The sequence below is a fragment of the Lynx canadensis genome, chromosome D1, assembly GCF_007474595.2.
Source record: "Lynx canadensis isolate LIC74 chromosome D1, mLynCan4.pri.v2, whole genome shotgun sequence".
Lineage (NCBI taxonomy): Eukaryota > Metazoa > Chordata > Mammalia > Carnivora > Felidae > Lynx > Lynx canadensis.
In genome coordinates this window covers 56,666,549-56,679,231 of record NC_044312.2, presented here as the reverse complement: position 1 = coordinate 56,679,231, position 12,683 = coordinate 56,666,549, and the positions used below count along the sequence as shown (strand labels likewise).

The following is a 12,683-nucleotide window of genomic DNA, read 5'->3' as shown; positions in this document are numbered from 1 at the left end:
TGTGTCTCTCTGTCTCTCAATAATAAATAAACATTAAAAAAAATTTTCTAATATCTTTGACAAAAAGAAAAGATGTTGGTGTGGCATTAACTCAGAACAACAGAATAGAACAGAGATCTCAGAAATATATCCAAGCATAAGGGACCTTTATATGATAGGGGAGATTCATGGAGATATTAGTGATGAAAAGTTGAACTTAAAAAGGATATTGGGATAAATGAGTTTCCATATGGGAAAAAAGAAAATTGGAACCCTACCTCATTCCATACATAAAATCCAGTTATATTGTTAAAGACTTAAATATAGAACAATAAAACTTAAAAGTGTGTGTGTGAGAGACACTTGTGGAGAAAATTACAAACTGTAAATGAAGGACATAAAAGACTTAAATAAATGGCAAGCAACATCATGTTTGTATATGAGAAAGCTAGTAATTTAAAGGCAGCAAATGTCTGCAAGCAATATTTCCCCAAGTAAAGCTTGAAGTTCACCTGTATCAAAATTAGGTGATACTAGACTGCTTGTTAAACTGTAGTTTCTTAGGCTCTACTTTAAACCTACTGAATCAGTATGCCTGAGGATGAGGCCCAGGAATCTGCATTTTAGGAAATTTGCCAGATCATTCTTTGGTACACTAAATTTTGAGAACCCTTGCCTTTGGGAAGTAGGTCATGACCTGAATTACACATTAGAATCACCTGGGACCATTTTTAAAATATTCAGATGCCCAGGCCACACCCCAGACCAATTAAATCGGCATTTCTGGGCAAGGCACCTGTGCATCAGCATTTTTTAAGCTCTCCAGTGATGCCAATGTGTAGTCAAGGTTGAGAACCACTGCCCTGGGTGAAGGTACATCAGGTCTGTTCAGTTTGCTGCCTGTCCTCATTTGAACATTTACTTCTAGTGCTAACCTAGTAGAGATTGGATTTTATCTTGATCAAGGCAGGTACAACTCCTTACATAAAGGTTTTAACTTATTCATTTGGTATCCCCAGCCCTCTATCTGATACATAGCAGGGGCTTGGTGGTCATTTTTTTTTTGAAATAAATCCAACTAAATAAAGCTGAATGAAATGAATCAATGTGTAGATGGAAAAAAATGTTCACCAAACTCTAAATATTCTACTGGATTCAGCAAATCTGTATGGCACCTAGACACAGTGTTACACTGTGAGAGGTAGAGAGGTGAACCAAATACAGCCCTTCTCTCCAAGTGTTTGTGATCTGGTGGAAGGGGCAGATATGGAAAACAGCATCTTATACTCAAGCAGACAATGAGAAGTGTGCAAAGTATAAAAAGGGAATACAAGAAAAATTAGTTCTGAACGGCAAAGCCTGGAAGGTCTCCTTAAAGATTCAGCATCTGAGATTGGCCTCGAAGTATTGCTGAGACTTACCCAGGAAGAAATTAGGGAAATGGGCAATTCTGTCAGCGGGAGCCAGGTCAGACGGGCCTTTCTCTAACCTTCATGGGAGACTGTAGGGCAGATACTAAAGGTTCCTTTTCTTTCTGACTTCCTTGTTGCTACTCTCATTTGTCAAATACTTTGCCTCTGGTTTATTAATTCTACCTCCTGGTGCCTCAGCTGATTTCTTCCAGGAAAAGTTTCTCATTAGCATTTCTATGGGGAGCACCTGCCACCCCATCTATCCCTATTAACTGATGTCGAGGGCAATGGGGTTGACTGAGAGGGGAATTTTAATCCCCTCCTCATGACTCATCTCTTTTCTAATTGAGAATGCTAGGTCTAAAGTCACAAACGGCTGCCTCGTGAAATCCATCTTTAATATTAAAAATGATAACAGAGGCATGCTTTCCCGATTTTATAATATCATCTATGTCATATGAGTGTACTAAAGACTAATCAACTTCTTGATTGTGAATAATGAATGACATCTGAGATAGCACTTAATGCAAAAATCCCAGGCTAGTGTGGATAGGTTATGAATTAGATGAACTAGTTGAATTCAGAAGTTTCCTCAAAATCATAGCGTCAAAGACATACGATGCTATCTACTAACTGAATAGTGTAGGAGAAAACCAATTAGTATGTATATGACTCTGCGTGCTGAATATATATTTTACATTATACACCAGAATGGTAAGCTGATGGATTATGTGTCTTTTCTCTATTTAAGCAAACTGCTCGCATTCATGTCATGTGACAGATGTCACTTGGAAAGCCCATGAGATGAACTAATCACCATGGTGTAAGCCACCATGATTTATGTAGAGTGGCAGAAGAAAAGGGTTTGTAAATCAAATTATCTCTGAAATGGAACCCAACTTGGCTTCTAATAAGGCAATGTAAGACTCATCTCTGCCAGCCATGGGGCGTACTTAAATTCAGGAGATATTCGGAATCATAGCAAGGAAAAGAACATGAGGCCATAGGGAAGAAATATCAATGTTCCAGATAAGCCTACAATTTCCAGGCATCTTTTTTCTCTGTGGTATATCTGATTAATTGATTATCTTATTTCTTCATATCTACTTTCACCCAAAGTGCATTTATCTATGACTGGTCAATTTTTCTTCTGAAACAAAAAAAACAATGTTAAATTTCACATCAAATCTGTCATGCACTTAAATTGTCCATTAAGGAAATTGATGTCTCTTAGCAACACTCATTCTCTTAATGCTTCAAAACCCTCCTGATTATACAGCAAAATGGAACTGCTGGCCCAAAAGTCACATGCATAATTAAATTTTACAGAAGACCCAAATGAGAAAAATAATTTTTTTGAGGTGCTTAGAGATTTTTTTTGATAGGTTGGTGGAGTTCTGATAGTCACTAAAATAATCATTCTCACCAGCTGCAAGAGCATAGCCTTCCCCCATTCAATCCCATCACTTGCAGTATATTTCTAAGTATTTTTTTAATGTTTATTTATTTTAGAGAGAGAGACAGAGTGAGAGCGGGGGAGGAGCAGAGAGAGAGAGAGGGAGACACAGAACTCAAAGCAGGCTCCAGGCTCTGAGCTGTCAGCACAGAGCCTGATGTGGGGCTCGAACTCACGAATGGCGAGATCGTGACCTGGGCCAAAGTTGGAGGCTTAACCGACTGAGCCACCCAGGCGGCCCTGAGTATATTTCTAACTGTAAAGCCTGCCATGTTTGCTGTACAGGTATGGTAGGGTTTTGTGGGGAAGAGGCCAGATGGCACAAAGGTACAGGCCAAAATATTTGGAGGGTTGTATCTGAAGGGTAGGTCATTCCCTGACTGTCCAGCCAATAATCCATGAACAAAGCGAGTCCGACTACCTTGGAAACATAAACTGAGGAGGATCACCAAAGGAGATTTGAGAATTTGGGATCTCTCTTGATTGGCCTTGACTCCGTGGAGGTGAGGAGGGGTAGTTCCTCTGAGAAAGCGAGGTGGGTGTTAAAGTTCCACCCACCTCAGGGTAGTAGGATGGGAGTAGGAAGATGAGGAGACCGGATCCAAAATCTGTGATGTCGGGCCAATCGCAGGGCTCTCGGGGAATGAAGCGGGGCCCGCCTGGTAAACAAGAAAGCCAGGGCAGAGTCGCAATACTACATCTTGGCTTTGTTGTTTATGCTCCTTGTCTATTTGCTCCCTTCCTTTCTTTTGGACCGTCTCTTGGTAGTGGCATGAAGAAATTGTGAAAATTCCACTCCTGATGGCTAGGAGCCAAGGAAAACAATCTTGCCTGACCGAAGCCATGGAAAAAAAAAAAAAAGTAGTGCACTCCTGGGGGACCACTGTGGTCGTGATAACAATAAACCAAGAGAGAAATACCAAGTGGGAGGTGGAATTCAGGAAGATGGATTAGGAGCCAAATATTAGCTGCCCCCTCTCATCGGAGAATGCTTTCCAGAGTCAAAATCTGGGAGGGAGAGGACTTTTGTCTTAAAAAGGAAGGATATCTATCTACACTATGCTTCGCTCAGCATATGAGGGAGTGGTTGTTACGTTCATTGGAGAAAGACATCAGTCCGACATGAGGCTACATATAGTGTCTTGGCAAAAGGTACTAACTCTGCAGTCCCCCCAACCACAGTCTCCTGCAGGAAGGAGGCAACTGGCTGTGGCATTGATGAAGGACCCCATAAGCCACATTTTGAATACCGCTAGCTCATTTATTCATCATGCACATCTGTTTCCCCAGAGACCCTACAGCCCAATATTACATGTTCAGAGTCAAATGTGATCTGTTAGCTTCTTGATCTGGGTTAAAACATTAGAGCAGGATGGAGAACTAAGCACTCACAAATACATATTATTGGATATATGAAGGGTGAGAAAGCAAGTTGGAAGGGCTGAGGCTGCAGCCGAAGGAGCATTCTAGAAGGATGGAGAGAGGGAGAGGGTGTGAGAGATGGAGGGAGGGAGGGAGAGAGAGAGGCAGAAAGACACACACACACACACACACACACACACACAGAGGGAAAATGGATATGCCCTTTCTTGGAGGCATTCATTTACAGGGAATTTAAATGTGCTAAAGAAGGGCTTCTCAGTGTAGCAGAATGAGCAACACAACTGGGGAAGATAAAGGGAAAGGAGAAAGGAAATACATCAACAGGGGAAAAGGCTGGAGGTACCTAGAAAGTGGAAATCAGGATAACGAGGCGTCATGCACAGGTTGTAATGGAACTAAGACATTGATTTCACCTACGATGTGCCAGGCATAATTCTCCTCCTCAGCATCTCATGTAATCCTCACGATGTCTAGTGCGGTACCAGGCATATAGTAGGCGCTCTAAAATATGTCGAATATTAATGTTTAATAAATGAACAAGCAATTCTAAGAGAACAGTCTATCATCAATCGCATCTTACAAGAACCGGAGGCTAAGAAAGGTAAAGAAATGTGCTCAGTGTGTCACAGGTACTAAGAGGAGGAAGGAATCTGACTTCAAAAGCCTGATGTAGAAGGAGGAGGGTGATTTCCAAGAGCCCTGCCGGGATTCTGGAAAAGGGTGTGGTGCTGGGATGTCTCCCAGGGACTGAGAGAGGGAGGGAAGAATGAAAGGCCAAGTGGACTGGGCTACGGAGGAGGGGGACTGGGCATTTGGAAAGAGTGCTTCTTCTAGGAGGATGGGGCCCTGCGGGAAGGCACCAAGGCCAGCGGGCAGCACCTCAGCCAGCAAGGGGCAGCATCCAGTCGAATGCAGCTGGTGAGGTGGGTGGGGCAGAATGGCACAACCTGTGAAGAAACAGCAAAGGGTCTCTGTTGAGCAGGCAGGGATCTGAGGTGGGGGGAAAAGTGGCTAAAGTGGTATAGGGAAAGACAGGGCAGGCCGGGATGGATAGCGCTAACAGCCTTCCCGTAAGAAAGCAGAAAGAAGCCAGCCCTGGAAGGGTGTCTGGGATGCGGCTGGGGCGAGGGTGTGGTCTGGAAGGGGAGGGGCTGCGTGTGCGGCCTGCGAAGCAGAGAAGGAGCCTCCGCCTGGCAGCTTTCGGGAAAGGGTAAGGGTGTCTTGTCGCCTGCGCTGAGGCCCGCGTCTCACCTGTAGGAGCTGCTCACCGCGCTCGCCACTTCCTCGCGGATTTGCCTGTTGAGGGCGTCCGCCGCTGCGCGCCCCTTGCCACCCTCGGGGACCGCGGCCTGGACCTGGGCCTGGGCTGCGGGCAGCGGCGTCTGCTCCGGCCCCTGCCCCTCGGCGCGACGCAGCATCCAGGCGGGCCCGGGCTTCCTGCGTGTGTCGCGCTCATCGGCACCGGAGGGCTTTCCGGCTGCGAGGCCACCCGCTCCACCAGGGGTCGCCTCCTGCTCCTGGGCCTCGGCGGCGGCCTGCGCGGGCCAGCGCTCCTGGCTCTGCGGCCGGCGCTTGGACGCCCCGAGAATTGGCACCGAAACCTGGGAGGTCGCGGGGATCTGCACGGGCTTGGGAATCCACGGGTGGTCTCCGCGGCGCGGCAGCGGCCAGGCGCGGAAGTCCTTCTGGTACTGGGTCTCGCGCTCGAAGGGCGCGTCGGAAGGCTGGTACTCGCTGCGCGGCCGGCAGCTCGGCTCGGGCCGCTGCACCTTCCAGGCGCGGTAGTCCTGACGCATCACCGAGTCCGCGGGGCCCGCGCTGGAGGCGGAGCCGGAGGCCGGGCCGGGGCCGGGCCCGCTCCGGCCGGGGGCAGCCGCCGCCTCGCGTTCGCCGCTAGGCCCCGGCGCCGGCCCCGTTGCCCGGGCAACTGCATCCAACTCGCCCTGGGCCGGCTGCGTCTCTATGGCGACCGCCCGCGCCGAGGGGGGCGCGTGCGCCGGCTGCGCCTGCTGCTGCGGCGGCGGCGGCTGCGGCGGGGCGCTCGGGGCCTCGGTGGCCTCCGAGTACTTGGTGAAAACCAGCGGCACAGCGATGTCCGCCTTGTCCAGCTGGTTCCAGAAGCGGGCGATGCAGCAGGCCCGCGTGATGCACGGCCACGCCATGATGCTAGCTGCAAAGCTGGCCCTCCCTCTTTCTTTTTTGTGGTTCTAAAGCAAGTCTCTAATCTTACTTCAGTCCCTTGGCCCTCGACCAGTCACTAATCTGGTTCCCACTGTTTTTCCCTCGGTGGCCTGAGCTACCTCGGTCTCCTCCCTCGGAGAGCACCCAGGAAGGTCAAGCTATCACTGAGATAAAGTCCATAAGGTCCCCCGATTACCGGCTGCAAACGCCTCCGGGAGCCGCCTGCAAAGGTCTTGGGAGAGCTGTCGGCTGCGGGCACCGATGGTTGAGACACAAGGCGTTCCCGAGTCCCCGGGCGAGGGCGTCTGGGTCGCGCCCCTCCCTGCTGCGGCGGCGGCGGCGCGCAGACCCCGGCCAAGCGAGGCGACGCGAGGCGACGCGAGGCGAGGTGGCTGCGGGCTTAAGCCATGGCGTAGAGGAAAGGCCGAGGAGTGTGGCTTTCGGGTCCACGAGCGAGGCTGTATTTTCCTACTCCGAGGCGTCCCGTCGCAGCCGGCCACCTAGCAGGCAGGGCTCGGAGGCGATCACCTCCAGCGGAGACCGAGCATTGCTGCAGCAGCTGCTCCCAATGATGCTGCAGCCACTGCCGCTGCCGTCTCTGCTGCAGGGAAGCGGCCCCACCCTTATCTACGGCTCGGCAGGGGGAAAAAAAATCCAGGAAAGATGCTGAGAGAAAGCGCGCTGCAGAAAAAAATCACCTGCTGTCGTCAGCGCGCGCTGCTGGGAGCTCGCCCTCGCTCTTTCCCCTCCCCCCTCGGCTCTGGCAGCTCCTCCCTCCTCAGCTCCTAGGCAACGGCAGAATCTGGGGCCTAGGTGGGTTCTAGTCCCAGCCTGGTGACTGACGTGCTGTCCTCATGCCGGTCGCTTCCCCTCCGGGAGCCTGAGGCTCCTCTTTTGTAAAATAGGGCCAATCGCGGAGGTGGGGGGATTCGGTTTTTAAAATATGAAGGATATCCCTAGTGAAATGTCTGTCCCAGAATAGACGCTTTTTAAAGAGAAAGCTGGTGTTGTTGGCCAGTTACTAGGCGGGATTGGCTAGTAACTCGGTTTCCTGATCCAAGCACTTGCCAGTCATGCACAAGCCTTGTTCAGATGTGTGGGGGTGTGAGTCCCCAGGCTGGTGGTGCGGTAGCTGTTCCTTTTTTAGAGGACCTTTAGGGGAAAGGTGTCTTAGAGCTGCCCAAGAGCTACCAGCCCCTATTCAGCCCAGGGGCCACACTGGGGAGAGACATGGAAAAGAACATTCCTGGAAGGGACCTAAGTGTGGAGATTGGGGGCAGAAAGGAAACAAGGGGACAGACTCCTAGGGCAGGGTGGGTCCTGATGCAAAGGGAGATTCTGGCATGTTCCTGACCCCTGGCTTTTGCTCTTCCTCTACCGAAGAGGCACGGTAGATCTTGGAGTTAGACAGGCTTGATTAGGCTCTGACACTTACTATCCGTGTCACTTGGGCAAGTTGGATCATCCCTGGGCCTCAGTAGCTTCATTTATAGAATGCAGGAAATGATAGTTACCTCCAAGTGATTTGCTGAAGACAGTTAAGGTCTCAGAGTGGAAGCTTTGAGTCAAATCAAATCCACAGTGATTCAAATTCTGGCTTTTACATTCCTTAGCTGTACGGCCATGGACATATGAGCCTTATGTGGGGCTCCATCCCATGACTGTGAGATCATGACCTGAGCCAAAATCAAGAGTTGGACACTTAATCGACTGAGCAACCTGGACATCCCTAAAACGAGATATTGCACTAAAAATGCTTACCACAACATCTGGCATACAGCAATGGCTTAGTGAGTGGTAGCTATTAGTATTCAAAGGACCCACCCAGGAAACCCTAGGTGGAGCTTCCCAAGCAGGCCAGCCACTTGGACATCTTCTCCAGGAAGACCTCTTGTTTTTCTAAGTACCCTTTGGCCTCTTCTTCATGGCCCCCCATTTATGTCTCCTATACTGTGTTCTACTGTCTATCCCTAGCAACATTCACTGGCCTTCGTCTCTGCTTCTCTCCAAGATAGGTAGAGTTTTCAGCATCAAGTAAGCTGGGGCATTGGTGTTTCTGGGGAGGAAGTCACTTACGTGTTTAGATTGGGAACTGCAAAACGCAGCTGGTGTGTGTGTGTGTGTGTGTGTGTGTGTGTGTGTGTGTGTGTGTGTGTTTTAACCTTAGAATCAAACAGGATGAGAAGACAACTCTGATTAATCAATTATCTGTTGAACTTCCTCCTACTTGGGTCTTTGTCTTTTTATGATTTGATTTGAGTTCCACAAATAATATGGTGCCTGGCACTGTTTTCCAGTCATTAGGAAATACATTTCTATAAACAACATAATCTGGTCTGACCTCCAGTTCTGCAGAACTCCCTGGGATTTGGTGCGTGTCTTTCCAATAATGATTTTCAAAGGGATTGGAAACTGGCAGGGGCTACTGAGAGTCATTGAGACTTTACCTTGCTTTCATTTAACAAGTCTAGTCTCCTGATGTCCACTCTGTGCCTTGGGCATTGTGGAACACAAACGAATTCTAGCTCCGAGGGAGCCCTCAATTAGAGGGGTGTGTTATGGGAGGACTGGGAGACAGACAAAATAAATAATTAGCAAGCAGTATGGTCAGCATAACAGAGGTTCATTCATAAGGTGCTGAATGTATGACTAAGGAGAGATGAGTAGAAGCTCTCCTATCAGTATTGTAAGTAAGAGTATTCCAGGCAACTTCATCGCCAATATCACCTTCCACCTTCATTCATTTGGATTTTTAAAACACATTCAATGGTACAACTTTCTTGAACCATCCAGTACCTGATAGGATAGATAAATCTAATGGTTACCTGTTTCTGTTGCTTGCTCAGCATCCATTCTGATGACAGAAGCACCTCATTATTTGTCTGTTGGGGACCACTTCTTTCTGACTTTCAGTTCCTATGGTTTGCATAGTATTAACCCTACTTGATACACCTTCCTGAGATGACTATGTGACCCACCCCTATTTACCAGGGCACTGCATCCCCATGGCCAAAGTGACTAGTTTATGATGGACATGTGATCCCCACTGGAGCAATTAGAGGAAATCCTAGACTTCAGTTGGAACTATTTGTAAGGAGCCTCTCTCTCTCTCTCTCTCTCTCTCTCTCTCTCTCTCTTTTTACTGGAATCGCTAAAATGAGAGACCATTAGGATAATGTTGTTAGTGACCATCTTTGCCATCACTGGGGGAGCAGGGAGCCTGCTTGCCCAAGGTTGAAGCAAACACAGAGAAAGTTAAAAGAGGACACAGGATTCTGCTGATGCCTATGAAGACTGCAACTTATTTCCCAAAGCCTATTCTCACCTTCTTCCCATAACAGAAGCCTCCAAGTTTTAGGTAGGCTCTTGGTCACCCAGCAAAAGACTACATTTCCCAGCCTCCTTTGCAACAAAGAGCAATCATAGGTACTTGCAAGTCACTTCCTTAAAAGAAGTTGCTTGCGTTCAGTTTCATCTTTCTCCCTTCCCATAGGGTAGAGTGTGGACATGGTAGAGGTGAACTATCATCTAGGTAGTTAAGATGATTATGATATGGTGGTTAAGAACATTCTGGTGCCAGGATTTAACCCTAGGTAGGGGAGGGTAGAAGAAGCAGATAGAAGAAAACTATCTGGGGTGACCTCATAGGATGGAGCTGCCTAACAGCCTTAGACCACTTCATTGCTTCTGGAATGTTATGTGAGAAAGAAAGAACACTTCTCTCTTGTCTGAACCACTGCTTTGAAGGTGTCTATTTTAGTGTATTAGTCATTTGAGGATCTGGCCATGCTTAAACTAACTTGAGTAATAAGAAAACAGCATGGAACTAAAATACTGGAGAATAATATCATGTCTGATGGGAGGGAGTGATCAGATTTCAAGTATTCTAAAGTCCTTTTATGTTTGTAAGGAGAGTAGAGATACAGATTAAATCATTAACCTAAAATGGTTATCAACTTAAAAATGCACATTAAAAGAAAGAAACGGAGTGGGGGGTACCTGGGTGGCTCAGTCAGTTAAGCATCCGACTTTGGCTCAGGTCATGATCCTGCAGTTTGTGATTTTGGGCCCCACATCAGGCTCCGCACTGACAGTGCAGAGCCACTCGGGATTCTCTCCCTCTGTCTTTACTCCTCTCCCACTAGCACACTCTCTATCTCTCTCAAAATAAATAAATAAACTTAAAAAATAAATAAAATAAATAAAAGGAAAAGAAAGAAAAGAATATAGAAAACTTCATCAAGAGCAGAAAGAGGGTAAAAATTAGCAAAGAAGAAACATGGCAAATAGCAAATACAATATAAAGTGGTAAAAATATGTTTAAATATATTAGTGATTGAGGTAAATGTAAATAATCAAAATTTTCTGGTTACAAGACAGAGAATGTCAGATTGGAGAAAAACACAAAACAAAGCAAAAGGCAACCAGACATTGTTTTCAAGAGACATAATTAAAACATACTGACATAAGCATGGGGGGAACCTGATGGGAAAAGATATAGTAAAAAAAATACTAACCAAAAGGAAGTTGTACAATTATATTACAATTAAACAAAGAAACAATGCTTCTAAATTGACTCATGAGTTTAAAAAGAAATTAGAGGGCTCCTGGGTGGCTCAGTTGTTTAAGCATCCGACTTCAGCTCAGGTCACGATCTCACGGTCTGTGAGTTGGAGCCCCACATCGGGCTCTGTGCTGACAGCTCAGAGCCTGGAGCCTGCTTTGGATTCTGTGTCTCCCTCTCTCTCTACCCTCCCCCACTTTCACTCTGTCTCTCTCTCTCAAAAAAAAATAAATATTAAAAAAATTTTTTCAAAAGAAATTATAATGGATTAGAAAATAATCAGAGCCGAAAGAAAATGAAAACACTGCATATCAAAGTTTATGAGCTGCAGCTAAAAACAATATTCACAGAGAAATTTATAACCTAAATACATACTTTAGAAACAAATACTATTAAAAATACTCTAGTGATTAAACTCAAGAAGTTAGAGACAGTACAGAACAAACCAAAGAAAGGAGAAGGGGGAAAATATAAAGAAAATAGCAAGGTAATTAAATATATAACGACCATACATTGGAGACTGTCAAAAAATCCAAAAGCTTCTTCCTTAACATAGACAAATCTCTGACAGGCTTATCCAAAAACAAAAACAAACAAGCAAAAAAGTCACACACCAACAATTTTCAGGATTGTAACAGTTAGGAGAGACAGTTGTAGATATAGCACATATTTAAAGAATGGTTGGTCAGAATTACTCTTAGCTGATAAATTTGAAAAAACTTACGCAGTAGCTAATTTCCAGGCTTGCCTACAATTGTCTTGACTTCCTGGTGGCCACAGCTTTGTGAAGTCTTCTCCCACACTGACTAGAGCTGACCTGTGTAACCAGTAGGATATCATGAAAATGATGGCATGTGACTTTCAAAACCGGGTCAAAAAAGACTGTGGTTTGACTTTGTTCTCTCTTGGATCACTCACTCTGGGGAAGCCAGTCCCATACTGTGATGATACCCAAGCAACTCCATGGAGAGCTCCCCATGGTGAGGAACTGAGGCCTCCCCCTCTCAGCCATGAGTGACCCAAATTAGGAGGGAATCTTCTAGACTCACTCAAAGGTTCAAAGGACGGCGACCCTGGCTGACATCTTGACTGCAACTTCATGGGAGACCTTGAACCCAAAGCACCCAGCTCGTCTTTCCTGACTAGGAATCCAGGAATCTGACCACAGAAACTATGTGAGATAAATATTTCTTGTTATTGAAAGTGCTAAGTTTGGGGGCAATTTATTTTAACTGAGTTATACGTATTTATTTTGAGTAGACTTTATTTTTTAGAGAAGTTTTAGGTTCACAGCAAAATGGAGCAGAGACGACAGAAAGTTCTCCTTTCCCCTCCTCCCACACCCACACAGCTTCCCTCACTGTCAACAACCTATCCCAGAATGGTACATTTATTATGATTGGTGAGCCCACATTGATGCTACATCACCCAAAGTCCACAGTCTACATTAGGCTTTACTCTTGGTGTTTTACCTTCCATGGGTTTTGACAAAGGTGCAATAACATGTATCCACCATGATAGTACCACACGAAATATTTTTACTGCCTAAAAAAAATCCTCTCTGCTCTGCAGATTCCTCCCCCTCTCCCTCCAACCCCTGGCAACTAGTGATCTTGGTTTTGTCTTTAGTACTATCTCCATGGTTTTACCTGTTCCAGAATGTCATACATTGGGATCGTACAATATATATAGCCTTGTCAGCTTGGCT

At 46.4% G+C, this 12,683-nt stretch overlaps 1 protein-coding gene across 1 annotated transcript in view; it reads right to left on the bottom strand.

The window, feature by feature from the left end:
• Positions 1–6,722, bottom strand: part of MAP6 (microtubule associated protein 6) — a 75,973-nt gene extending 69,251 nt beyond the window's left edge. Inside the window, exon 1 of the mRNA XM_030333269.1 lies at positions 5,482–6,722. Coding sequence (XP_030189129.1) covers positions 5,482–6,392 — 911 coding nt within the window. The 5' untranslated portion in view covers positions 6,393–6,722. The remainder of the gene's footprint in view (positions 1–5,481) is intronic.
• Positions 6,723–12,683: the final 5,961 nt, after the last annotated feature.